Source organism: Biomphalaria glabrata, chromosome 8 (assembly GCF_947242115.1).
Source record: "Biomphalaria glabrata chromosome 8, xgBioGlab47.1, whole genome shotgun sequence".
Classification (NCBI taxonomy): Eukaryota; Metazoa; Mollusca; class Gastropoda; family Planorbidae; genus Biomphalaria; species Biomphalaria glabrata.
Window position 1 is genome coordinate 36,096,428 of NC_074718.1, and position 26,929 is coordinate 36,123,356.

At 33.4% G+C, this 26,929-nt stretch overlaps 2 protein-coding genes and 1 long non-coding RNA gene across 8 annotated transcripts; 1 reads left to right on the plus strand and 2 right to left on the minus strand.

Moving 5' to 3' along the window:
• Window positions 1-2,870: 2,870 nt before the first annotated feature.
• On the minus strand, window positions 2,871-7,905 carry LOC106059423 (cytochrome c oxidase assembly factor 5-like). Of its 3 annotated transcripts, none has more exons than XM_056037745.1 (4): window positions 7,768-7,905; window positions 5,986-6,117; window positions 4,267-4,362; window positions 2,871-3,169 (listed from the first exon to the last, which is right to left on the minus strand). In XM_056037745.1, the coding sequence occupies exons 2-4, from the start codon at window positions 6,097-6,099 to the stop codon at window positions 3,128-3,130; spliced, it is 252 nt and encodes an 83-aa protein (XP_055893720.1). In that variant the 5' UTR covers window positions 6,100-6,117; window positions 7,768-7,905; the 3' UTR covers window positions 2,871-3,127. The 3 variants fall into 3 exon arrangements, with proteins under 3 accessions (XP_055893720.1, XP_055893721.1, XP_055893719.1); XM_056037746.1 differs by lacking the exon at window positions 7,768-7,905 and adding an exon at window positions 7,641-7,763; XM_056037744.1 differs by lacking the exon at window positions 7,768-7,905 and adding an exon at window positions 7,431-7,613.
• A 45-nt stretch (window positions 7,906-7,950) lies between these two features.
• On the plus strand, window positions 7,951-18,608 carry LOC106059421 (protein unc-50 homolog). 4 transcript variants are annotated; one of them, XM_056037740.1, is made up of 9 exons: window positions 7,952-8,070; window positions 10,945-11,097; window positions 12,132-12,363; window positions 13,480-13,505; window positions 13,704-13,769; window positions 15,368-15,488; window positions 16,165-16,304; window positions 16,489-16,590; window positions 17,756-18,608. In XM_056037740.1, the coding sequence occupies exons 3-9, from the start codon at window positions 12,137-12,139 to the stop codon at window positions 17,899-17,901; spliced, it is 828 nt and encodes a 275-aa protein (XP_055893715.1). In that variant the 5' UTR covers window positions 7,952-8,070; window positions 10,945-11,097; window positions 12,132-12,136; the 3' UTR covers window positions 17,902-18,608. The 4 variants fall into 4 exon arrangements, with proteins under 4 accessions (XP_055893716.1, XP_055893715.1, XP_055893713.1 ...); XM_056037738.1 differs by having other exon boundaries at window positions 7,953-8,070; window positions 12,123-12,363; XM_056037739.1 differs by having other exon boundaries at window positions 7,976-7,994; window positions 12,123-12,363.
• A 2,467-nt stretch (window positions 18,609-21,075) lies between these two features.
• Window positions 21,076-26,343, minus strand: LOC129927673 (uncharacterized). Its single transcript, XR_008779313.1, has 3 exons — window positions 25,672-26,343; window positions 21,454-23,208; window positions 21,076-21,349 (listed from the first exon to the last, which is right to left on the minus strand). It is a non-coding gene; the product is annotated as an uncharacterized LOC129927673 (long non-coding RNA).
• Between the last annotated feature and the right edge of the window lie 586 nt (window positions 26,344-26,929).

Here is a 26,929-nt window from a genome sequence, read left to right on the forward strand (position 1 = left end):
CCATGACAATAGAAGTCTCAATTTTAAACAAAGCGATAGAGTTTGAAATTTGTTCTATTGCCGCTGACATACCTGATACCACTCAAGTCTTAGTACTTATTCGCGGTACAAAAAAGCAATTTAAAAATCACAGAAGAGAGAGCTGCTATGAGGAGCGTGCACGAGACGACCACTGGCAAAGAATTGTTCATAGAAGTTTCAGACATAATGGAGGATGTTTCTCTTCTTTGGGAGAAATTAGTTGGCGGGACTATTGATACCACCAGAAGTATGGCTGGATGTCATAGCGGACTGGCAACAAAAGTTACTAGAAAAAAATGTGAAGTTAAACGGAACCTCTGTGGCAAGGTGTTGAATCAGGACCACGTGATGATGTGTTCAGCGCTGTACATTTTATAACATTTCAAGGGTTGAACTACAAAATTTCTAAGAATTTTTTTTTTTGACGTTTTATTTTACAGTGAAATGCGCTGATTAAGCAGAGGAAAGGCTCTAAAACCTTTTTTTTTATATGAGGCATGAAACTGAAAATTTTTATGACAGAGAAATGAAAACAAGTGCCTTTTTAAAGTGACATCACATCATATCAAAATGAACTCAAATAACAAAACTACAAGAAAAACAAGTTGATTTCGCATGTATAAGCTGGCATAAGTGCCTTCTAAACGAAATTACAATTATCATTTAGCAGCAGCACACCCCCCCCCCCCCCCCCGTAACGCCACTGGCTAACGCTTAGTAGCCTACCAGTAGGGTTTTAATAGCTTCCAATTTTCACAAGAAAAAAAACAAAACAAGGATGATACAGAAAAAAAAAATGAAAAAGCTAAAAAAAACTATGGAATGGGTTGCCTGTATCAGCCAGGAAAATCAATACAGGCACGACAAGATACACATAGATACGAGTATGGCGTAATTTTAATATTCTTTTAAAGAAACGTCTGTAGTTTATAAGACGAGACGCCAGTCATGGTTATACAGTTCAAAACGCCGCTGACACAACATTCAAATGGTTAAAGTTCAGGGACGCCGATCCCCCACCCCCTTTTTTTACGCTTAAACATTCAAAATATCTAACAACAGTTGGCCCAACACTCAAACTGACATGTTTAAACGAGGCGCTGGTCACATGACCGACAAGGATAAGTGATCTGTTTCCTAGACTAGGAAGTGACGGGACAATAATTGTTGACAACATTCCGACCTGCAGCTTATCAGCACTCGCAACGCGGCGTTCAGAAGTAGACTAGTCCTACTAGGCGTGATAGCTCAGTAGTTTCACGGAAAATTGAAAAATTGGGGTGGGTTGGGAACAAGATAAAAAAAAAAGAACCTGTAACTGGATTTCGAACTTCCCTCCCCTCCTTTATCGATCACATCAGTGAAGTTCAATATTTTTTAGCCGGGGAACATAAACATTTTCTACACACGTTTCACGGAGCGCATCAAAACAAAAAAAATGTCATTTGGTAAAATCGAGATTAATCGCTATAGGAGGCCTCAACACTGACCAATAGTTTAGACCAATAGCTCGGTGAAACTGCCCACAGGTTGCGACGTCGCAGGTCAGTGGTGAAGCTCTCGGTCCAATTGAACGTAGCTTGCGGATTCAGTTTGGGCGTCACTGGACTAGATAGCCGAAGCTCGAATAGAACAACGTAGGCTCCTATGAATCCGTTAGACCAGTGGTTCTCAACCTTTTAGGCTCGGCGGCCCCTTTTTACAACCCCTCACTCTGCCGCGACCCTTCCCCCTTTCCGTATACACACACAGCAATAGAAGAATGGACAAAAACAATTCATTTTTTCTATGGTCTTAGGCGACCCCTGGCAAATCGTCAATCGACCCCCAAAGGGGTCGCGACCCACAGGTTGAGAACCCCTGCGTTAGACAGAAACCATAGACTATATATACCGTATACAGGACTGCCAACACTAAGGGTAACTAAGCATAAGTTTCGTTCAACTTCAAAATGTGAGTCGAGGTATATATAGCCTAGTGTATATGACAGAGACAAAGGTTTATATTAGAAAATACACGAGCATAATTTCTTTTTTGCTTGTTAGATGTTAAACATATTTCGGATGTTCCTTCAGAGTGAAAATAATCTACATCCTAGTTCAAGCCTCCCGCAGGACGACCGGAAAAGGGGGGGGGGGATGGCAGAGACCATCGAGACGACCGAACCCCACAGTCCAGCGTGCATAGGCCAATCACCCTAACGACCTGGCAGCATAGTTTGCGTTATGCACTTTTTTTTTTGACATATCCACTACCTATGAAAATTATTAGTATCTTAAATCCCAGACATATTCCATTAGTAAGGACTAAAGAAAAGTTTACGGTCATCTTGTAGACGTCGACCCTGTGATCTTATAGAGGACAGGAGAGCTGCAGGTCGTCCACTCCTAAGATATATAGGCTCTTTAAGATCAAAAACTTGTAGTGCAAGCATTAAGGAAGGGGGTGGCGTAGACATTATTAAAAACTTGAAAACGATGTAGCGTTTGGTAATTTTGAATGCCTAACTCTGACCTTGGATGTGTATCAATTACTGGTCTCTCTTCATCATTTGCTGTTGAACGGGAAAGCAATGGGAAATTAGAAAATTTACCTTTCTCTATTGAAACCTTATTATTTCCCTTGCTATAATTTATTTTAAGAGAAAAAGAAACACTTCCCCACTTAACTAACTTTCTGCCATGATCTATGTCACTAGCAGGCATGCCTTTGCTAATGGGATTAACCTGAGTAAAATATTGTCAACCATAATTTTTGGCAGTAACTTTCAACCAGTTACTCAGACTAAACAAAACTTTATTAGAATAGGTCTACACATTTAAACAGGCCTGGACATACATCAATAATAGTTGAGTTCCAAAGTTTTATTAGTTTTAAACAAAAAAGCACATGTCAATACATTAGTTTTTCTTAAAATGATTTCCTATGCTGCAATGTAATGTTAAATGCTAAAAGTCATGGCAGACCTTGAAAACAGTTGTGTAGACCTCCATGTAACTAAATCAAACATAACATATAGCTAATGTCTTCCTGGACTATGAAGTGCAGTAATAAAATGTTTTTTTAGTTCTTATATACAAACAAATTTCCCAGTCAAGAATTGAAGTTAGTAATATCTTCTTCCTCTAAATCTTGTTCTCATGTCCAACTGAGGATAAAACAAATCTAACTTCAAAAACAATGAATAGTTTAGTTCATTTATGTAAATGATATTTTTAAACAAGCAGTATTAAATACAGGTGGAGACTCAGGTGAGACATTGAGAAAATTTGAATGACATGTCAAACAACCAAACAAGAATACCATTGAAATGAAATGTAGTTCAAGAAGTAACAGGGCATCATTTGAGTCAAACAAGCTTGATATAACATAATTGTAACCAAATATTTAACAATAAACGTTTTTGAATAAATATTTTTCTCACAGTATTTATATGATATTTTTAATTTCAGAATCTTTAGGGCACCTCTGAGCACCCAGCTCTAATGGGTACCTGACATTAGTTGGGGAAAAGTAAAGGCGGTTGGTTGTTGTGCTGGCCACGTGACACACTAATTAACTGTGGGCCACAGAAAGAGATGACTTTACATCAACTGCCCTATAAATCACAAGATCTGAAAGGGGAACTTTTTATTTATATTTTAGATTGGCAATGCATCTGATTGGAGAAATTAAAGCCTTTCTGCCCAGAATGATATCTGCAAATACTCACCGATAGTCATCATAGTTGGCAAAATCATGTTCATTTTCTTAGTTCATACTAGGTTAAATGTTTTGGAACATGATTTTGAAAGTTGAAACTAATTACAGTTTCAAGGTCCAGATAATCTCTCTACGTAATTGACTCAAGAGGCAATTAATGCCAACATTAAGCACAATTGCAGTTTTTAATACACGCTATAGAAAGCCATGGATCATGCATGGCCACCCAAAAGTAACATCCACATATTAGGCTCATATGACATTGAGCAATGGATAGCACTGCAGTATGGCAAGGAGCTTGATGTTATATATATAGTCAACAACTATGTCTAATTGCCTTTACTTTCCACAACAAATGTCCGGCATCTATTTATGGTTAAGTGGAGCCGTCACCAGGATTGGAACTAAAAAATTAATGTTTATCTTTAAGTCACACCGCTTCAATAGAAATATATTCTGTTGACATAGGCTTGATTGGGTAAACATAATAACTTTGTATATTTACTACAAACAACCAAGATTGAACAATAAATCTTTTCTTACCAAAGATCTCTTGCATTCAAAGAAAGCATTTCTAAACATGGCACATTTCTCTGGTATTAGTGGGTCATGCAGACACTCTCTGGGTGTTTTCTTATCCTAGAATACACAAAATTACAAGGATACATTTGCAAACTTAGACAAGATTGTAAATATGATTTTAGTATGTACAGTATAAAAGCAGTTATTCCTAGTTTTTAAAACAAAAAAAAGGTGCCCACTCTTAATATTTATGTACACATATTTTTTTTTTATTTACAAAATATGGTCTAAGATTAATTAGCAATTTAGTTATCCCTTCTTACCGAGCTATAAAATTTCATTTAAAATTAATTTGTGCTGATCTAGAGCCATTTTTGATGACAGCTGGATCTCTTTTTGTTATGGAATCCTGAATCCATTGATGTAGCAGACCTGAGATATCTGATGCAATTTAGCTTTTAAGTACCTATAGGCTAAAGTGGTGAACTAACAAAATTTCTTTCCAAGTCCCATTAGAACATTGAAAAACCATATATTTATATATGGTTAAGTGTAGGACATAATAAATTTCTCTTTTGAAGGAATATTCTACAGGATAAGAATTTAATCAATGCTTTAGTTAAGTCTAAAAAAAAGGCATTTATTTATTGATTATCTAAACCTTTTGAAAAAATATCATCTAAAGTAATGTTGATGTGTTGTTTGAATAACATCAAATTCAGTTTAATTAAGGGCTCTCTCATCAAAAGCCTTCACAAAAAAACTATGTGTTTGTATGATTCCTGGGGTCAAGAGGAAGAGGCTTTCCTGATTTATTTATTAAAAATGTCTGTGGAAAGCCTTGTGGGTATCTCCTTTGTTTCCAGACTCAAACTATTTTTCCAGCTTTTGGTTGGTTATTCAGGCATGATGAAATCTACTAGGTGACTCAACTGATGGTGCCTGCAATGCTATTATCAATGAATGATGAAACAATATTGTTAATGAATGAAAATGGTGAATTGAGTATGGTGAAATAGAGGCTAGTCCTGACCAGGGTACAAACCACCGCCATTCAACTTGAGAACTCCACTTATTAGCAATACTTAATACAAGGACAAGGAGGTCAATACAGAACATGACTACTGAGACAGCCAAAAAAGAAACTTTTTTCGGTCAGTAGAATGCTAATTAATATTTGGCAAATTTAATTTGCCATTTTCTCTCATTCAAAAATATTATATAAATATTTTAGTGCTGTCATTTAATATGTAACAAGTACTCATCACTTATTTGTTCACCACTTCACAATTGCATTTCATGGTAATTACCAGTCACACCTATATGTGATTTGGTCACACCTGCATCATCATCATAGTGCCATATAGAGTTGGCTGATCATGTGTGTGTGTGTGTGACCAAGATGATGTTAGTATTGGCAATACAGTATTGTATTACTATGGGCTTGGTATAGCCTGCACTATGAGTTGTAAGTGAGAAAGCGTTACATTGCAGAACAAAAGACGTGTTCAAATCACAGATATATATGAGAATAAGATTTTAATTGAGGCTTTTCAGATAACTTCAACTTTAATGATTGCTTAAGACTTGGTAAAAATAGAGGAGGTGATTTATTCTGTTGGCCACAAAACAATCAACAAAAGTAAGAATGTTATTATTCCCATTCCCATGAAAGCAAAAGCTTATATGATGTCATAGATTCTAGTTTTTAAAGACTCATTTGGACTTCATTTAAATTACCTTTCTGACGCAGTCAGTTTTAGATATGCACTCCAGGAGATCATCTCTCAGACCTTCACATGGATGTTTCTTTTTTTGCTTAGTTTCCTCAACATCTTCATAAAATTTTGGCATGATATAGATCTAAGTGGTCTAGAAAAAGGAACAACAGTACAGATTATTAACATTTTACATTCTAATGATTAAAATGAGTAATACTATTCTAATAGATCTACTAGATCTACTCTTGAACTCTTGACAATAAAAGCCAGATTAAGATTAAGTTTCATGCACGAAATAAGTCAGCTATAATTCAGTATAATCAGAAATCAGAGTATTTTTCAGAGTCAAGTATAATGAAAGTGGGATGAGATAGATGATTTAGTCTTAGATTGTCACTAGAATGACTAGATCTAGATAAATTTAGTAGATGATCACTACTTCTACACTATTGACTAATCCCACTAGATAGATATCTAACATCTAAAATTTAGACAGAATAGATTCTAGATCTAGATGACTAAGATGTATAACAGTATATCAGTATTATGATATTATCAGTATATCTGTATATCTATCTATTAAAATCTATTATCTAGTACTAGACAGTATGAGTCATAAGTCATAGTCATACATAGCAGTAGACTTAGATTAGATAAAGACCTTCTAATAAAGTTTGTGTGTTGAGCACCTTGCTGTACGGAAGTGAAACATGGTCAACCTACTCATGGCAGGAAAAAAAGCTGAATGTCTTCCACCTCCGATGCCTAAGGCGGATCTTTAAAATAACGTGGCAAGATAAGATAACCAATGAGGAAGTGCTACATAGAGCAGGATGCCAGGACATCCGCTCTGTTATCAGCAGCAGACGCCTTGGCTGGCTTGGCCACGTTCATAGAATGCCAGTAGGTCGACTTCCACAGGACATCCTGTATGGCGATCTAATAGAAGGCAGGAGAGCCGCTGGTCGCCCACTTTTACGTTATGCGGATGTATACAAACGCGACATGAAGCTCTTCAAAATCGACACTGGCAACTGGGAAGAGGTGGCACTGGACAGATCCACATGGAGAGAGAGCATAAAGAAAGGGTCACAGATTGCAGATTCTATGTCATATACACAACAGAAGCAGAAAGAAGGGTGAAAATGCAACGGCGCCTGGTGATTATATATGCCCAACCTAGATCGCAGCTGTGTATCAAGGATTGGCCTCTTTAGTCACACAAGAAGTTGCAAAGGGAAAAGATCGTCTCTCGAGACGTAAAATGCCACAGAATAAAGTTTATAAAGACAAAGTTCTAGATTCTAGATCTAACTAATATATTATATGAACATAATCATAATGAACTATACTATTCGTCTATCAGACTATTGTCTAGTATTACTAGATATATGATGATCTCAATTGATCATGAGTATGATATTAGTATGATCAACAAACTCTTTAATTAATTTAGTCTTTTACTTTTAGAGTCCCAATTCTTTGTAAACTGAAACAAGTCTAATTCTAATTTAGATCTAGATATATATAGATCTAGAATGCTAGACTCTAGAGATCTAGATTTATAAATTTAGATCTAGAATCTAGTCTAGATCTAGTAGTCCTTGAGTTTTTTGTGTCCACTTAAAGTTAAAGGTAAAAGGGGGTTCAAGTCATTCAAGAGTTGTCAGCGACCTTCTCTTTCTGCATGTCACTTTTAGTGGCAAAAAGTTGTGTATAATTGGCTTAAACTTAGAATCTAAATAGTTTAGCGTCACAAATGTTTATAAAGGCGGCCAACGATGTGTCATTGCTATCATACTTTTTCTGCATTCAAAATATCCTCTAGAACTCTAGAGCAGAAATGCCAGTCGGTATTAACCTTGTGACTAGACATATATATATATATATATATTTATTTATGCCTATGCCTTGTGATTATAGCAACCGTATGAATAGACAGACAACCGCCACTTGTGCAATATTCGTAAAATTGATAAAAGAACTCTATTCATTGAAATAGCTGTAAAAAAAGAGTCGTTGCTGTTGGTAAGCATAGCCCCCCTTTGCGCACAGGCGCAGTAACGTAAACATATTCGGCTTCCGTTTATTCGCTGGCAAGATTGTAAGTTTCAATAATTTACAATGTAATAATTCCTACTTAGGAAAACGTAGTCTATTAACAAACTAGGTCTAAATCTAGAATTAGCGCGTAGGGTATTATTAATAAATTGAAAAAGTCTTGATCTAAAATAATCTAAATTAGTAAATATAAAATTGTAGATGATACTGGTAGTGGTAGATTAGAAGTGAAGTTACTAAACTATTATTTTAAAGTAAAGTTAGTTACTAGACTAGACTAGATCTACATCTAGAATAGACCTAGATTCTAGAATCTAGTTCTAGTAGTAGTACTAGAACTAGACTAGTGACTTAGAGTGATAAGAGTGACTAGACAGTCTCTAGACTAGTCTAGACTGACTAGAAATTAGAATCTAAGAATGTCACTTGAATCTAGTCACTAGTGACTAGATGTAGATTAGATAATCATACTCATACTCTACTACTACTATATAGTATACTACTAGTGACACTCTAGTCATACTACTCATAGTAGATCTAGATTTAGACTAATTTAGATCTAGATTATTCTAGATCTATCTAGATCTAGTAGTAGATAAAAATCTAGATCTAGAAATCTAGATTATTCTAGATCTATACTATTAGTATTACTATTACTATTAGTCTCTACTAGTCCTAGTACGTAGAGTGTTAGACTCTACTCTGCTTACTTAGCCTAACTAACGGCCTTAGCGCGGCTTAGGCCCGGACTTAGGCTTAGCCTTACTTACTAACTTAGTCTTAGACTTAGTAGTAGATTAGGCTTAGGTTAGGTCTACTACTTTACTACTAACTTAACTATTAACTAGATCTACTTACTACTACTAGTACTACTACTATTACCCTACTACTTAGATTACTACTACTGTTCTAGACTCTAGATTATGTTGATATCTAGAATCTAGTGTCCGTGTCTACTATAGTCAAATAAATTAATAATCTAGTCTAGTGACTAGTCTAGATTCTAGATCTACTCATCATCATCTAATCTAGAAAGTAACGTAACATAGTAGTCCTAGTCTCCAGGACCACAACACTAACACTACTAACAGATTTTTGAGATATCTGAATTTCTGATCATTATTCATTATCATTCATTATCATGACTCATGATCTTATTCATTTATTGTGTTATTAATATAAAATTTAATATTATTATCACTTATCAGTCTAGATCTAGAATTCTAGTATCTAGACTAAATCTAGACCCCATCTATATCTCTATAATATATACAGACTATATTGAATCTTATCTAGACTATTGACCTAATGACCTAATGATAATCATTATCTTGACTCGAAAACTAGTAGATGATTAATAATAATTAATAATCTAGATCTAGAATTATCTAGATTCTAAGTCTAAGTCAACTAAGTCTAAAACTCTTAAGTTAAGTCAAGTTAAGTAAGACTAATTTAGATTTAGATATATATCTACTTTCTAGATCTGTAATTTTTATTTCTAGATTCTAAATTAAAGATTAGTCTTATGTTTGTGTCTTAAGACTTAGGCTGACTTTGACTTTCACTTAGTTAGACGTAGTTCTAGATTTGGGATAGATCTAGATTTTTCTCTCTCTCTATATATATATAATAATAATATTTAAATAATTTTTATAATAATTTTAGATCCACTCTCTCTCTCTTTGGCATTTTACGTCTCAAGAGATAATCTTTTCCCTTTGCAACTTCTTGTGTGGCTAAAGAGGCCAATCCTTGATACACTGCTATGGTCACAGGTTCTTTCTATCTGCTGCTGTTGTGTATGGCATCTGCAATCCGAGACCCTCCTTTATGCTCTCTCTCCATGTGTATCTATCCAGTGCCACTTTTTCCCAGCTGCTAGTGTCAATTTTGAAAAGCTTCATAGGCATTTGCATACATCCATATACCGTAAAAGTGTGCGACCATCGGCTCTCCTGCCTTCCATTAGATCGCCATACAGAATGTCTTGTGTCATTGGTTAACATGCATGACATAATCATCTTTTTTGAAGTAACGTCAGTATTATATAAGATAAGATAATATATCATTAACATATTCTGTTTTGCCTTACGAAGAAAAAAATGCCTCCATTGTGAGAATATTTTAGAACATGAGATGGACTTACTTTGGATAACTAGATTACCCCAAACCTTTGTAACATTTAGAAATATTGTTTGAAATGACTACTAGAGTGAAGTTCAGTTAATTCAAGCTTTATGTCTGGTTTTACTACTTCACAATCCACATTAAAAAGTAGACTGAAAATATGTTGTTTATAGACTAAAGAAGATAACCCTTGAAAGATTATAGGGCACAACATGGCCTAAATGGCCCAAATAACCATAACCTTTTAAATGGCCATAGTCTCAATGAGACACAGTGATTGTTTTTAAATTTATGAATAAATACTTCTATTTCCACTCATCGCTTAAAACTCACATTTTGAATCAACTATAAATTTTTTTATTTCATATTTAAGACTTGAATTGTTTTACAAATATGCACAATGAAATAAAGAAACAAAAAAAAAAAGCCAACTCAGCAGTTACTTGTTTAACATTTAATGTACACATTTAATCTATTTTTAGTTTGCTTGTGAAAATTTCAATCTGAACCAACTAGGAATGAATTATAAATTAAAATTTGCATTATTACTCCATTGTTTCAACTTGTATTAAAAAATTTTACGTTTTGAGTGAAATAGTTATTTTTGATATTTATTAAAAAATGTGGTGGGCTGGATTGAACCTTTCTGTGCTGGCCATAGTTTATCCATCACTGCCATATGTATAGTATAGTCAACAAAATTTATAGTACTAAAGATAAAGATCATTATAATAAGAGTCCATACTTTCAGTTAATATATCTAATCTGTATCATTCCTCAATTTCAGATTTAAAATAATAGAGAATCTAGGACTAGATACAAGAGACTTGACTAGATCTAGAATATTAATCTAGATTTAGATCATCTGGTCTAGAGACCTGGTGTCTGTCTTATTGACCAATTCATTGATTATGCTGGACTTATAAAATATTTAAAAAGTGTAAGTAAACTAATCTATATTTTACATAAAATTTACTATTTAAATATATATATAATATATCTGTAATCTATACAATAATCAATATAGGTTTACAGTTTGATACCAAATCAGTAGTTTGATAGAAGGAAATGGTATTGATCTTTTATTTAATAAACCAGGCAGTTTGTGTTTGATATCAGCCAGTGCTGTAGATGGAACTGTTATCATTTTCTCTTATAGGTAATTTATTTGACCCCCATAATTCAAATTACCTTAACAAAGAATATCATCATAGAATATTTTATCTTTTATTAAATAGAGCTTGAACAATAAAGTGTGAAAATGAAAGATTCTGTGATACTGTATTTATTAATGATCAGGAAAGTGATGTATGGATGGCTGCCTGAGCGTGTGGTTTGCTCGCTTGACTGTCATTCAGACTTATAGATGGTCATGGGTTTAAACCCTGCCTACTCCCATCCCCTAGTGTCCTGCAGGAGGTTTGGATTAGGAAGTAAATTATCTTTAACTCTGAAGGAACATTCAAATCATGTAAAACATTGTATCAAAAATTAGATTATTTTAAGACATATTATATTGCTAATGTGTATTTTCATTGTTTTACATTGTATTCCAAACAAATTATATTTTAGGCTTTCAACAGTTACATTTTCACTAAAGAACAAAAAGTGTTAGAATCACCAATTGAATGTTATTTGATTGTACATTGAGTCAGGCATATTTAAAAAAATAAATAGCTCAAGAATAAATGTTCCTTTCTTTTACCAGAAAAGAAAGAACAATATTGATAGATGGACATATACACATTATAAAATAAATTAAATCAAGCACATTTTTATCTAAATGGCATACAAATTAAAGCTACTACTTTAGATATGAATAAAATTATATTTTTAAAATAAAAAAAAATGATATTCTTTATTAGTAAATCAAATTACACAATACTTCTAATTTTAAAGTAGAATTTTTGTTTTTGAGTTAAAATTAATATTATAATTTTAAAGCTTTGATTTCTTTACACTTAGGTGTTTTAGTAACTATGTCCTACACAAAAGTCTCGCCACCTGTGTCACCTACACCGACACTGTCACCTTTTTCAAGTAGATCTAGTAGCAATGGCAGTACAGCCTCACAGAAACGAGAATCACATCTTACTGCAACTGCAAAAAGGCAGAAATATTTTAGACGTCTGCTTAAGTTCCGACAGATGGACTTTGAATATGCATTCTGGCAAATGATTTATCTTTTTATATCTCCACAAAAAGTGTATGTTTTTATTTTATAATTTTTTTTTTTTTTTTTTTTTTTGCATTGTTACATTCTCATTATACTACCATACTGTAGTTATAATAATAATCTGAGCAATGAATTTTGTAAACCTTATTATATTATTTGTTACTCAGAATTTATATATGCCCTATTGAATTGAAAACTAGAAAATTTGGGTGGAAAATCCAGGCAATGAAATCCCACTTCACCTTATAAATCTCTTAATAATCAAGGCAGTAGTTTAAGTCACTTACTTTTTGTTTTTTGTAGGCTTATACCACTAATTAGTTGAGTCCCAATTTGACTCACAAGTTTACTTTCTCGCTACAAAAAAGAATGTCTGTGTCTTTACCAGAAGACTGGAAAGTAGGACAGTAGAATTGAAGCTGTGTTTCTTCATTAGTTTTCTAGATTTTTTCAATAAGCACACAAAGTTCAAAGTGATTTCACCTCTCTTTTCTAATTTGTCTTGTTGTGTGTTATGCCCTTTAGACTTTTGTCTTGATAATCCTGGGTTCAAATCTTGCCCGCCACCACCCACTGGCCTTCTCAGGGAGGTTTGGGTGATGTAATAAGCTTCATTTCTGATGGAACTTCCAAAACGTACAAGTCCATTGAGCTCTGTACTCCCTTTCTCCTTTGTGAAGATAGAAAGCTATAAACAAGAAAATCTTAGCTTGATGTTTTGTTTGGATATGGGCAATTGCCATGTGAATTTTTTTTTAATGAAAAGATTCATTTCTATCACTGATAAGAGTCTGAAATAAATATTTTTAAGGTATGAATTTTATTCATTTCAAATTATATACGATGTTACCATTTTGTTAGTGATTCAAATAGAATTATAAGGCAAAAACAAATTATAACAACCAAGTTTAAATTTTCAATTTTACTTTCTATTAATTATTATTCCTTATCTTTTTGTCCAAAATACCTATAATATGGTATCTTAATAGAATCCTCCAAGTGGTAAATACTACTAAAAAATGTAATTTTAAAAAATGAGTAATTAAATTATCTGCTATTTTAGTAGGAATTGAAAATGGCTATGATGGCTAAAAATCCTATTTTTTTAAATTTCTAATTATTAAGATATTTTTTTTATATTTACAGTTACAGAAACTTTCAATACAGAAAACGTAAGTACCCATATCATTAAAACATTTTCTTTTCCCTCTTCAGAGTTAGCTCTTGCTCCTTAAGCATGGGGACATCTAAACAGACTAATTTTCTGTAAAATATTTTAGATCACAAACTAATTATGTATCAAAGTTTTCTAAAACTACTTTTTTGTTTAAATACATTTCATTCAAATAAAATTTCTTGCAAATCCTCAGAAACAAAGGATCAGTGGGCCAGAGATGATCCAGCATTTCTTGTTTTACTTACATTTTGGCTTTGTGGTAATCAATTTGTTTATTAACATTAATCCTTAGTATTTTATGCACTCAGAAAATACTAATAAATATAAATTTTATTAGTATTATCAATATGTACATCAAATCTTTAGGCTCTTAATAAGCCAATATGACCAATTCCCCAGTTTAAATTCTCTCATGACATAGATGTGATGACCAAGTAACTAAACAGGGCTATGTCCAACAAACTAAACAGGGCTATGTCCAAATAACTAAACAGGGCTATGTCCAAATAACTAAACAGGGCTATGTCCAAATAACTAATCACGGCTATGTCCAACAAACTAAACAGGGCTATGTCCAACAAACTAAACAGGGCTATGTCCAACAAACTAAACAGGGCTATGTCCAAATAACTAATCACGGCTATGTCCAACAAACTAAACAGGGCTATGTCCAAATAACTAAACAGGGCTATGTCCAACAAACTAAACAGGGCTATGTCCAAATAACTAATCACGGCTATGTCCAACAAACTAAACAGGGCTATGTCCAAATAACTAAACAGGGCTATGTCCAACAAACTAAACAGGGCTATGTCCAAATAACTAATCACGGCTATGTCCAACAAACTAAACAGGGCTATGTCCAACAAACTAAACAGGGCTATGTCCAACAAACTAAACAGGGCTATGTCCAACAAACTAAACAGGGCTATGTCCAAATAACTAAACAGGGCTATGTCCAAATAACACAATTTTCATCTTGATCAACATCACAATAAAAGCCATTATTAATTACTTTCATACCTAGATGTTAAGATGTAAAATGGACTGAGTTTTGAACTGCTAAAATTTAAGTATTTATAAACCTTTTTATTTTTTTGTGTCACAGACTTCAAAACTAGGGTTTTCTGTAGCTTTCCTTAGCTCATAATAAGCAATTACCTTTCTTTTGGACATATGCAATGGACATATTTATATTGAAGCATGTATTAAAAGTTAATTTTGTCCCGCATGTACCGTATGTCAAGTTGTGTTTTCCATTGATTGAGTATATTTTCTATGGTGATAATATAGTTACAGTGGATCCTTTTGTTCTCTCGTAAACAGAAAGCAAGTCAGAATGAATAAAGTGCAGAATAAATGAAATTTCTAAACACTTTATCTAATAAATCTAATGACAATCAATAGAATAACAATAAGGAAATCACATATTTATAAAGCCAAACTAGTACTGGTAATATAAATTTAGTGAACTGTTTTCCTTTGAAAATAGATAGCATCCCTTATTTAGTACCTACCACCCTAGTATCTAGGTAATACATATAGAATAGAATTTTTTTTCCCACTCAAGACCATGTGAAAGCATTATGTCATAAGTCTTTTTTTTTTCTTTTTCAATGTTATGGTAGCAAAGCAAGAAGTAATTTGAACTGAAAGTTCAATCCCTAAAATCTCACATTAGTGTCTTGAGAATTTAATTTTAATGAAAGACCAAAAATATTTGGAAGAAACAAACATGACCAAAAAGCTGAAGCAATAATAGAGTGTTTATCAGTTTCATCTAAATTGTACTCTTTTTTTTTTTTTTACCTCATTCTCTGAGATTAAAAAAAAAATAATATCTTTTTTTTCCCTCAGCCTCTTCCATTGGTTTCACATTAGCTTTAAATCTTGGCATTCTTGGATTTATCAAATTTCTATTGTGGGTGATATTTGTGGATTGTATTGGAGTTGGTCTGTTGATAGCTACTCTCTTCTGGTCAGTCTCTTTTTTAATACATTTTCTATTGTACATTTTAACATAATTATTTAACTCTGTTTGTGACAAAAAAAATAATATTCTCATTATTGAAGGGTTTTTTTTATGATTAAACAGAATTATAAATCTTTATGTCATGCCCATCTAATGCTAATAGAAGAAGCCAAAATGAAAATTCACAGACAGCACTGTTGATTACAGAAGTTTCCCACTAGTCTGTTGGACCTTAAGGCTCAGTGAAAATTTTTTACACGCATGCAATATTGCCATCACAATGCAGGCTTTTTAATTTCAAAGGGAAAATACTTGTTTGCCTGTAACCTCAGGATATAAACAGAAACAAAAATAGTATAGTATATAATATTTTGAATTTTTACTGCTATAATTTGTTAAATATGCTTCTTTGTTTAATTAGTTGAAAAGGCCTGTTGGTAGAGTGGTAATGCTCTTGATTTCCCCCCAAGGGGTCTTGATTTCGAATCCTGGTATTTGATTTTGGATTTACGGTGGGGAAGTAAAGGCGGTTGGTCATTGTGTAGGTCACATGACACCCTTGTCATTGGCCATATATGAGATTTATCTGCACCCATAAACCCTAAAGTATGAAAGGGATGCTCTTTGTTTTGTAATTAAAACATTGTTATAATCTTTGCATAAAATCTGTGTTTTACTTTAGGTTCATAAGTAATCGCTACATGTTGATCAATCCACCTAGAGGCCAAGATGTGGAGTGGGGTTATGCTTTTGATGTGCATCTCAACGCTTTCTTTCCCCTGCTTATGATCTTACATTTTTTCCAGCTACCATTTCTAACTTGTAAGTACTTTTTTTTTTTAAATTAATATTTTGTTTTTTGTCAAAACTGGTTAAAGATTTTTTTGATCTTTTTAATTAGATGCATTTAACTCCTATATATTGCTAAAATGTAATTGACATAGATATCCTTTTGATGTAACTATGCTAAAATAGCCATGTACATTTTGTTTTTACTTTCTCTTAGTTTTTATCAACAAAGAAATGTTTCTGTCAAGATTTTTTGGCAACACATTATGGTTGCTGGCCATTGGTTATTATATCTACATCACATTTCTGGGCTATAGTGGTAGGTTGTGTTTTTCTCCCTAACTATATCAACTACCTTTAAAGCATAAAGGCTAAGTTCCCACTGTTTCAGTAGCCAACTCAGGTGACTATCCACCATTTGTCATCCCTACAAATATCAGATTATTAGAGTATTATTACTGTAACAAAATTGTCCAATATTTCTTAGAATTAAATGTTATGCAAGTCTTCATACCTTCAATCTACTTGAAAGCAAAAAGTTGAAGAATTGATTTCTGGTAAAAACAATTTTATAGTGGTCTCCTTCTTCAATATCATTTTTATGTGGAAGGGTTCAGACGAGAGACCATTCATTATAGAAGGCTTCATTTCTGACCTGCAACGTCACAACCTGTTGGCAGTTTAGACCAAAAGCTCGTTGCCATGTCATAAAGACCTGTGGTTAGGGTCAGTGTTTAGGCCTTCTATAACAATTGGTCTCGGTGCCAACCAGTTGTCCCATATCTAAGATGAACTGTGCAGTGGTTTCCTGATCAGGCAGCTCTACATATAGTTCTATTGGAATGTTTTGGGGCCAGAGTTTTGCTGTTTTTAGAGTATGCAGCTTTGAAGGACATGGTTGACATTCTCTGGTGAGGCTCAACAAAAGCAAATTTCACTAGTCTCAATTTTTTACATTATCCCAAGATATCTATAGAAAGATTCATCTTGATTACTAGAAATGATGAGATTCATTACAAAAACACTAAACTTGAAAGTATTCAAAAGAAACACTAAGCAAGTTATAAGAAGCAGTACATAATAATCAGTCCACTTGTTTTATTTACTAAACATTTATACAATTTAAATTAATTGGATAAAAAAAAAAGATGTTAATAAAATTACCCACATGGATAAATCTGCTATAGAACAAATTTGGCTTTCAAAATATATTAAAAGGCATAGAAATTTTTTTTTTCTTTGTGGTTTAGTATTGTGTGATGAGCACATTGACTGACTGCCCTTACATCTCTCTTTGTCTATTGACACACTAACTTTTATGTGGATTCAAACTTTTCACCATAAGATTAACAGGACCTAGTTAAGCATTCTACCACTGAGACAACACAATACATATTTTTTCAAAGCAGTATTATGAATATTTTAAAGTAACAGAGATAATTTTATTTTTTCAATGGCTTAAATTATTTATATTTATTTGACAGCTCTGCCATATTTGAAAAACACAAGAACGCTGTTGTTCCTGATGACTGGAGTTTTGCTTATTTACATCCTTTCACTGATACTTGGTTGGAATTTTAGCTGGGGGCTTTCACAGTTTTATCATGATAGAGTGATGGATAGTGTTTGATCAATCATAGACTCTGTTTTCTTTTATTCGTATATTGAAAATGTCTGTACATGTTTCACACACACACACAAATAATTCTAAAAAGGAACAAATAACAATGAAAGGAACTTCCATTCTAGACTTCAATCTGATTCATACATTAGTGCTGATATTTGAGTCAACATAAATAAAGAAATAAAAATAAATACATCTATATATATAATACTGACCCTTTTATGTTTGACCAAACAAGATGAATTTATGAGTGATTACAGTGAAGTAATTTAAAAGAAAAAATATTTAAAAAATGTTTTTCCCCTGTTATAAATTGTATAAATCTTTTATTGTATGTTGAGAAAATGAAAAAAGTTTGCCTGAATGAAAATGTAGCTGTTGTGACAGTGTTTGAGAAGATGATGTTTGGTTGGATGAATGTTTTGATAATTGTACATACTAACTTACTATGTTCTGTACATTAACTACAGCTAAAATATTTATAAGTTTCTTTGTACATATTGATAGTATTTCTTATGCAATGTTCATTTTATTTCAATAGACATGCTTTTCTGACAGTAATATCACATAATTTAGGAAATCTGAAAAATGTACTTTTGTTTTATTACCTAAAATTTTTTATATTTTTGAACCAATAAATGTGGGTATTCAAGTATTCATACAAAATTGGTAGTTTGTTGTGTCCTATGTATAATAAACATATGGCTAATGCACTTGACTTTCTTGTTCACTTGTACATATTAGGATAGAAGAATGAAAAAGATAATGCTATAATTTATATCAGAGGCAGCAGAGGTTTGAATTTCAAGTTTTCCTTCTCATAGGTGGGTAGACTGCCATGGCTAACGAGCACCTTCTGCCCGAAGCATACTGGTTAAGGCCCTAGTTACTCGCTTTCGTACCTTCTCCTGTTAGTGAAAACAGTTCCGCCAGACTTGATATCTGAGCCACACAAGAAGGCCGAAAGTTGGACTGGTTGCCATGGGCTATTTGAGACGCATGTCATTAGGAGGCATTTTATTGGTAGTGGAGTGCTTATATCTATTACCACTTCCTGCAATGACACTGATGTTACAGTTACAATTAGCTACTCTCTTCTTAGTACGGTATAAAGGAGTTTGTGTAATGTGGGTGTGGTCAATCCTAAGTCTGGACATGGGCGTACTTCCATGTCATGTCGCTGCCTCGCATTTGCCACGTTTCAGTTTATTTCGGGTTTCTGTCTCCCATAGAGCCTGCCAGAAGTGAGTGATGTTAAGATACTGTCACAACTTCCTGTAGGGCTCTCTTTGCCGATCTACCAAATCATTTCCCTTTGTATTTATAGGCTACTGGAGAGGACCCGGACAAAAGTGACATCTTAATAATTAGATGTTATGAAAACCATTCTAACAAACACCATGTAAGCTTAAGGCACTTTGAGAACATAACAGAAGGCAGCTCATCCAATTGCTGGAGAGAAAGGTTGTTAGCATCTTCCATTATTCTTTTTTTTTTTTTTCTGTAACTGTGTTACTGTGTATTGAGTTCCATTTTTTAGTAGATTTATCTCAATAGCTTTAAACTAAATAAGATCCTAGACACTTTTTACTGCACGACTATGCAAAATCTGCTCACATGGAATAACTTGTTGGCAAGGCAACGCTTCATCTAAACTGTCGCTTAGACATTATTAAAAAAGAGCATCTAAAATCAGACGCACAACACAACCATATTTAAATGAATTTTTCGAACAAAAATGTATCAGAAAAATCAAAGTCATCCCTCCATCATAACTACGTCATCAAGTCGCCGCGAAGAACCGAGCGGTACAAAAACTCGTTCATTCCTTACTCGGTCAGACTATATCAAGGCCACTCGTTGATCAAGAAACATGAAAAGGACCAAAATATCTGTGTGTGGTCGCTCAAGGAACTCTTTTATGTTGTGTCTGTTCTATTTATATGAATGCTTCTGTTGTGTTGTTATTATATGAGAAAAGAGTCCTTGTAATCACAAATTTCCATAAGGAACAACAAAGCAGTCTTTGTCTTGACTTATATTGTCTACCGACTTTCTAGTTTAATTCCTTATATCTGGACTAAATTACTTGTTGGTTCCTGCACTAGTTAGTATGTTTATTATTAACACTATTACATTTTTTGCTGCTTTCATAATTAAATAGGATTGAATGTAGTTACCCCTTTAGCTCAGAATTAGCAGAGCTTTTGCTGTCATTATCCATGAGGGTAATTTAATATTCATTCTGGACTCATTCCATTTGAGATGTCTCGTAGGATCTTGAAAGTCACAATATCACATAGAAAGAAAAAGTGTGCAATACTGAGATCCTTGTGCAAACAGGTATTCCCAGCATCTTTACAGCCCTCAGACAACGCCGCCTGCGCTGGGTTGGATATGTTCGCCGGATGGAGGACAAAGGCATCCCGAAAGTCATCCTCTACGGACAACTCGCGACTGGCACAAGAAAAACTGGTCGCCCCCACCTCCGTTACATAGATGTAATAAAGCGTGACCTCAAATCAGTGAACATCAATACTGACAATTGGGAAGACATAGCTCTAGACCGCACCAGATGTAGAGAGACAGTGACCAAGAAAGCTATGGACAGTGAAAGTACATGAGTCTCAGCTCAGGAAGAACAACGTACAATCCGAAAAACGGCCAGCTCCTCTACCACCGAAGCAAAAGCCACCTTTGGACGGGAGTGTCTCTCCAAAATAGGGCTCCACAGCCACACGAGGAAGTGTGCTCTGAGATGAGCCATAGTCGTTCTACGACTGAAGGAGGCCAATGATGACGAATTCAATATCGGTATTCTAAATGCATCTCAATGGCAATCAACCTTCAAAAGCTTTTCACAATCATCTTGATTTTCCACAATAATCAGTATTGGAGTTCTATTTATGAGAATAAAGTTCAAATAGTTACAATTACCTTTAAAGGGAGATGCTGGGCTCAACTGATTGGAGAGTATCAGCACTCTCTAGTGCCAGCCCACAAGAGCATGTTTTACTTTCATCAACAGCATTGCTTTCATTTCAACTAACAGTAGAGGAAAAAGTGGCACTGGATAGATCCACAGAGAGATTGAGCATAAAAGAAGGGTCTCGGATTACAGATGCCATACACAACAGTAGTAGAAAGAAGGGTGAAAGTGCAGCAGCGCCTGGTGATTGTCAGGGTTATGTTAAGGCCTTAGCTCGTTTGCCCGGGCCCCTGACATTCAACCAGGCACCTTCGTGCTTGCAATAAATAAGTGACTCACTGTTGACAATGTAAATGTTTAATGATGAACATTATAATATTGTGGATCTATTAATTAAATAATAATTCTACACCTTGCTGTCCCACAACGTACACATTAATGTTCGAAAACCACAACAGGTTAAATATGCCATCAACACTGCTGTCTCTAGTCACCAGCGTAGACTTCCAATCCCAAACTAACTCCCTGTAGAGACAAAAGTAAAAACAAACTAAAAAGGTCTAGTAGACTATCACTATGGCCATGGCATCAAAACAACTGCGAAACGCAGTTATGCCTTAGATACTCACCCTAAACAGGGGAACACAGAAGAATCTCAACAAACGTTACTCCAGCATAACAAAAACACTCCATCAGCTTACAAGCAAGGCAACAAAAAGAAAGTGCGTTCACAAATTGTGCACTTAATACACATTGGTGCTAGAATGCCATAATCTACGCACCGACAGTGATGACAGATGCTCAATCTGTGATGCAGCTGTGTATTAAGGATTGACTTCTTAAGTCACACAAGAAGTTGTAAATGGAGGATAATAACATGAGATAATGAATGAAAGAATGAATGAATGAATGAAACCTATCTAGACTTTCTCCATTGGGTCATTCTGTGAGGATACCAAGTCCCCATTTTTAATGGATTCTTCTGATAATCTGCCTGGCTCATTGGTTGCTTTAAGTGCCAGATTCTGTAAGTTATATTATACTGATTCATTCATTATATATTCTTACTAGTTTTTTTTTTTTTTAAGGTTCATTTGAGTCATAATGATTTGTCATACTTTTAGGGTTTGGTTTAATGACTCTAAATATAGTATGTATATTCCCCCCCCCCCCATAAATGTTTTTTTTTTTCATTTTTCAAATCTGCTTGCAATACAAATAACTTCCTACACCTGAGCATTAAAGTAAACTAGATCAGTAAAAACTTGCTCACATTGACATTTCCCAGATTATATTGAAACTGACTTGCTTGAGCTTTATGCAAATTGTATTTGTGTACCAGTATGTAATGTACACAAAAATAAATGAAACCTAACTGAAATCCAAAAATCTCAATGATGAATTGGTGTTTAAATTTTTTGTAATAAAAAAGTTAAAATTGATAATAACAATATCCACAAGTTATTTTCCTTACTGGTATAAGTCTCATGGTGCAGCAATTTGGAGGCAGATACCAAGCAGAAGTGCAAGATGTAGGGACAGTTGGAGAGACTCGCCCAAAACTGAGATGCCTGAAGGAAGCTGACTGGTGGACCATGCCCCAGAATCAGTTCTTTTTTTTTTTAATTTCACTCAAAAGAAACTATACTGTTGTGGGTTGTTTAGTAGAACAGATTACAGATGTATGAGATGTAGATTTAAGTCTAGATGGAGTTCGTTCAACCAACAACATATAACAACATGTAGAATATACTTAAGAAAACGGTATTAATCTTAATAGACAACTTTAATCTAATATGAAAGGGGCACAATCCAAATGTCGACAGTTACTACAAAAGAAGGTCTCGCCATTAACTAAGAGGAGTGAGTCGTTGTTGTTATCCTACTAATGTCTGCTACCGTTAAAATCTATCCCATAATTCCTTATTTAGTTAATTCCCATAATTCCTATGTCCGTCTAAAATAGTCTAATTATAATCTCGTCAAATTCCCAGTAAAGTCTATAACATATTTCCTCCCCCCCTTATCAAAAAAAAATTGTCAATCAATTTTTTTCAGTCCAGACTTTCCTACTGTCTTAGTCTATACAATTTACATGGCCAAGGGAAAGACAATACAAACATATATCTTATGTTGTGTGATGTATCCCTTCTTCCATCCAAGTTGTTGGAACAAAAAGTCATTAAAAGTCCATAGAACAAAAGTTCAGTTCTTCTCATTGTTCAACAACAGTTCATACTTCCAAGAAAGTTCAAAACACAAACTACACTGATAGAAAGTTTAATAGCAATACTGTATCACATAGGAAGTTTCCTCACAAAAAGTCCAATACAAGTTACTACTTTGAGCACTGCCTGATGACTCTGACACACAACACTATGTACCTGTTAGAACAATACAATACTGTACAATTAATCTATTCAATATTTACAACCTAACTCTTTTCAGGGCATTAATAAGTATATCCTCTCCACTTACCATTTTCTCAAAATGACCTAACTTTTTAGTTGATGAATGATGATGATATAAAAAAAATATATTTTGCTGAAGATAAATATACTTACTTTAACAAAAAAAATGATGTTTTACTTCCATGAGTACAACTCAAAATTATTTCCCCTGATTTATAAATTAAACATTTTACTTGATTATCTCCCTTTTTTATAAAAATAACAATACTTATTATCAATGCCCTTAATTAGTACATATATATACACATGCATAAAATAAATATCTCAAATTGACATAATGTTTCATATATATATCTGAATATATATATATATAGCTAATTTAGTTTATAGTAACTGTTGATAACATATCAGCTACAATGTTCAGTTCTCCCTTTATATCTTCTATCCTGAAGTTAAATTCCTGAAGTATTAAAAACCATCTATATAATCTTCCATTCTTTACACTTTTCTCCTGCATAAACTTCAAAGGTTTATGATCACATAATAACACAAATTTATTTCCTATAAGGTAACTTTCTAATTTAGTAACCACCCACACAATAGCTAAGGCTTCCCTTTCTATAACACTGTATTTCCTTTCAGCATCTGATAACTTTCTGCTAACATAAATTATAGGATGTAGTTTTTCATATTGTTGCATAAGGCAACCTCCTATAGCATCACCAGAAGCATCAGTAGTGACAAAAAATATTTTACTCATGTCTGGTAATCTTAAGATTAAATCTGAAGAAAAAATTTCCTTAATCCTATCTATTGATTTAATACATTTTAAATTACATATAACTTTCCTAGGTTGTCCCTTCTTTAATAAATCATTTAGAGGATTAACTATTTCAGCTAAATTTGGCACATACTTCCTATAGTAGTTTATCATTCCAAAAATAGATTTGATTTGTTTCTGTGTTGTTGGTATCTCTATATTCAAAATTTTCTTAACATTATCTTCAACAGGACAAATGGTATTATCTTTAACTTTATGATTATGACCCAAAAATGTTATTTCATCTAATCCTATTTCTACCTTCTCTGCTTGTACAGTTAACCCATGATCTTTAAGTAATTTAAATATTTCTCTAACTCCTTTTATATGCTCTTCCCAACTCTCATGAAAAATACAAATATCATCCAGACAACAAATTACATTTTGTCTACGGCCAATTACAATATTCATCATTCTATTGAATGTAGCAGGAGCATTTATTAGTCCAACACTCATAAAATTCCACTGGAATGTACCATATGGAGTAATGAAAGCTGTGAATGGTTTAGCATTATTAGTTAAAGGAATTTGCCAATATCCCTTTGTTAAATCTAGTTTAGTAAATATTTTTGCATTAACTAACTTGTGTACAATATCATCTATATTAGGCATAGGGTATGGGTCAAATTCTGTGATTTTATTTAATAGTCTATAATCCACACATAATCTAATGTCACCATTTTTCTTCTTTGCTATCACAATGGGTGATGTATAGGTTGATGTTGATGGCTCAATTATCCCTAGCTTTAACAAATTATCTATTTCATTCTTTACTTTTTCCTGGAGATGTAACAGAATTCTATAAGGTTTCATGTATATAGGCCTATCACTATTTAATTTAATGTCATGTTTAATTACTTCTGTTTTACCTGGTAAGCTAGAAAAAATTTCTTTAAAATCCTTAATTACATTTAACATGCCTTTTGCCCTCTCTGGTGATAAATTATCTAACTTAAGTTTCTCCCATGTTTGCTCATTTTTAGTTTCTAATATAGGAATGTTTTTAACATCATTATCATTGTTTTCTTCATTTATCATTACAAGTAGACACTCATCTATTTGATTATCCTCTATGTTGAAGTTCTGGTTTTGAATTTCTTCTCTTTCTTTGTACAACTTTAAATTATTAATATGATAAGTCTTAATTTTGCCATTCATGTTTATCTTATAATTTACATCACTTGTTTTTTCTGTAACTACAAAAGGACCTTTCCATTGTTTTCCTAATTTATTTTTCAAATCTACAACTAATAATAATACTCTATCTCCCACCTGTAATGTTCTCATTAATGCTTTCATGTGCTATTCGTTTATATTTCTTATTATCATATGCCTCTTTCCATATTTGTTTCAAATCAAGTACTACTTTTTCCTCATCATTTTTTAACTTTTTAAATATCAACATTTCTCTAAATATTTGTAACTCATCTCTAGGTTTTGTGCCATGAACTAATTCATAAGGTGAGAACTGTGTTGCTTCATGTATGTTATTTCTCTGAGCAAAAAGTACAAAATTTATATATTGATCCCAATTCCTCTGATTGTTTTGTACTATCTTAGCTAATGATCTTTTTAAAATTCCTACAGTACGTTCACAAATACTACAATTGTTTTACCTTTTGTTTTAGTGAAGCATTAAATAATTGATGAAGCTGAGTGGACAGAGCTGAGAAGCCATTAAAAAACTAGCAAGAGAGAGTGGTGAGTTGTTTTTACTGAGGCGCTATGTTCCACCAGGAACGCTATGGAAAGATGATGATGGAATATTTGCTTTATTTTTATTTTCAAATACCCCTTTTAGCAAATTGAAGCTAAATTAAAAAGAAAAAAAAACAACACATTTAAACTAAGTTTTTTTTTAGTGATTTTTGCAGCCTATTCTGAGTCACCATTACCTGGTACTAAATATATATAAAAAAAAAACAAAAACAAAGCATAATTGGATACTTTGAACAGATTTATATTTACACAATATCAAATACCGGTATATTTTTATCCAATAATATTTTCTACGTTTTTCAATCTTACAAACATGCACTTCAAGTTAATATTCGGACACCACAAGTGTCAATCTGAAATTCTTGAAGTGAAACTTGTGGCCTGCATTTGACCAATTGTAAGAAGTAAACACTTTACAGTCAACATTCATTCTAGCATATCCACTAAGATGTTGTTGCTTTCATTCACAGGAGCGATGAGGTTGTTGAAAGATTGAAAACAAATTCACTGTAGAGATGCAATCTTGTTGTGTGAAAACCCAAAAAGTGTATAAATATATGCACATATCCTAAGCAACAGCCAATTCTGAATTTTTTAAAGCTGGAACTTTTTCACTAACCATAAACATGTCCTGTAAAAAAAAATATAAAAAATTGAATAAAAACAAATATTAAAATTATTTAGTCAAATATTATTACAACGGATGTGGGAAACTAAAGAGTTTAAAAAAAAAACAACTTCCAAGTCTGTCAAGTCTGATGGGGAATTATTTCTATAGATGGCAGAAAAAAACCTGTGAAGAAAGGGAGTAAACCAGAAGTTCTTCAAGCCACTCATACCTATTAGTGTTTCAACCATTTTGAATGTACTGTCGCGTAGTATAGACAAGTGTCTATTTCTTTCTCCTAACTCTGTTTTTTTATTTCCTCTACTGGTAGTACGTGTACGGTGCGAGAGTGTCTTGTATTTTTTTTGTTTTGAATTGTTTTGCTACGTCACAAAGTCCGGTGACATCTATGGGTCATTCTTTGTCATGAGGCAGTTCACCCTCTGAGTTTGGTTGTAACGGACGGTGTGTTGGCCCGTAAAACGTTATTTGTCTGTACCATTTTCTCGGACTTATTATTCAGTTGGATTTTTGGGACCCCTGTTTAG

What these genes read in the sequence shown, in the direction of transcription:
- LOC106059423 (XM_056037745.1), bottom strand. Translation starts at nt 6,099, where the DNA reads ATGCCAAAATTTTATGAAGATGTTGAGGAAACTAAGCAAAAAAAGAAA. An exon ending in AAACTGACTGCGTCAGAAAG is followed by an intron (nt 4,363 to 5,985) that starts GTAATTTAAATG and finishes TGTGTATTCTAG; the next exon opens with GATAAGAAAACACCCAGAGA. An exon ending in TTGAATGCAAGAGATCTTTG is followed by an intron (nt 3,170 to 4,266) that starts GTAAGAAAAGAT and finishes TTTTATCCTCAG; the next exon opens with TTGGACATGAGAACAAGATT.
- LOC106059421 (XM_056037740.1), top strand. Translation starts at nt 12,137, where the DNA reads ATGTCCTACACAAAAGTCTCGCCACCTGTGTCACCTACACCGACACTG. An exon ending in TTTATATCTCCACAAAAAGT is followed by an intron (nt 12,364 to 13,479) that starts GTATGTTTTTAT and finishes TTATATTTACAG; the next exon opens with TTACAGAAACTTTCAATACA. An exon ending in AAACTTTCAATACAGAAAAC is followed by an intron (nt 13,506 to 13,703) that starts GTAAGTACCCAT and finishes GCAAATCCTCAG; the next exon opens with AAACAAAGGATCAGTGGGCC.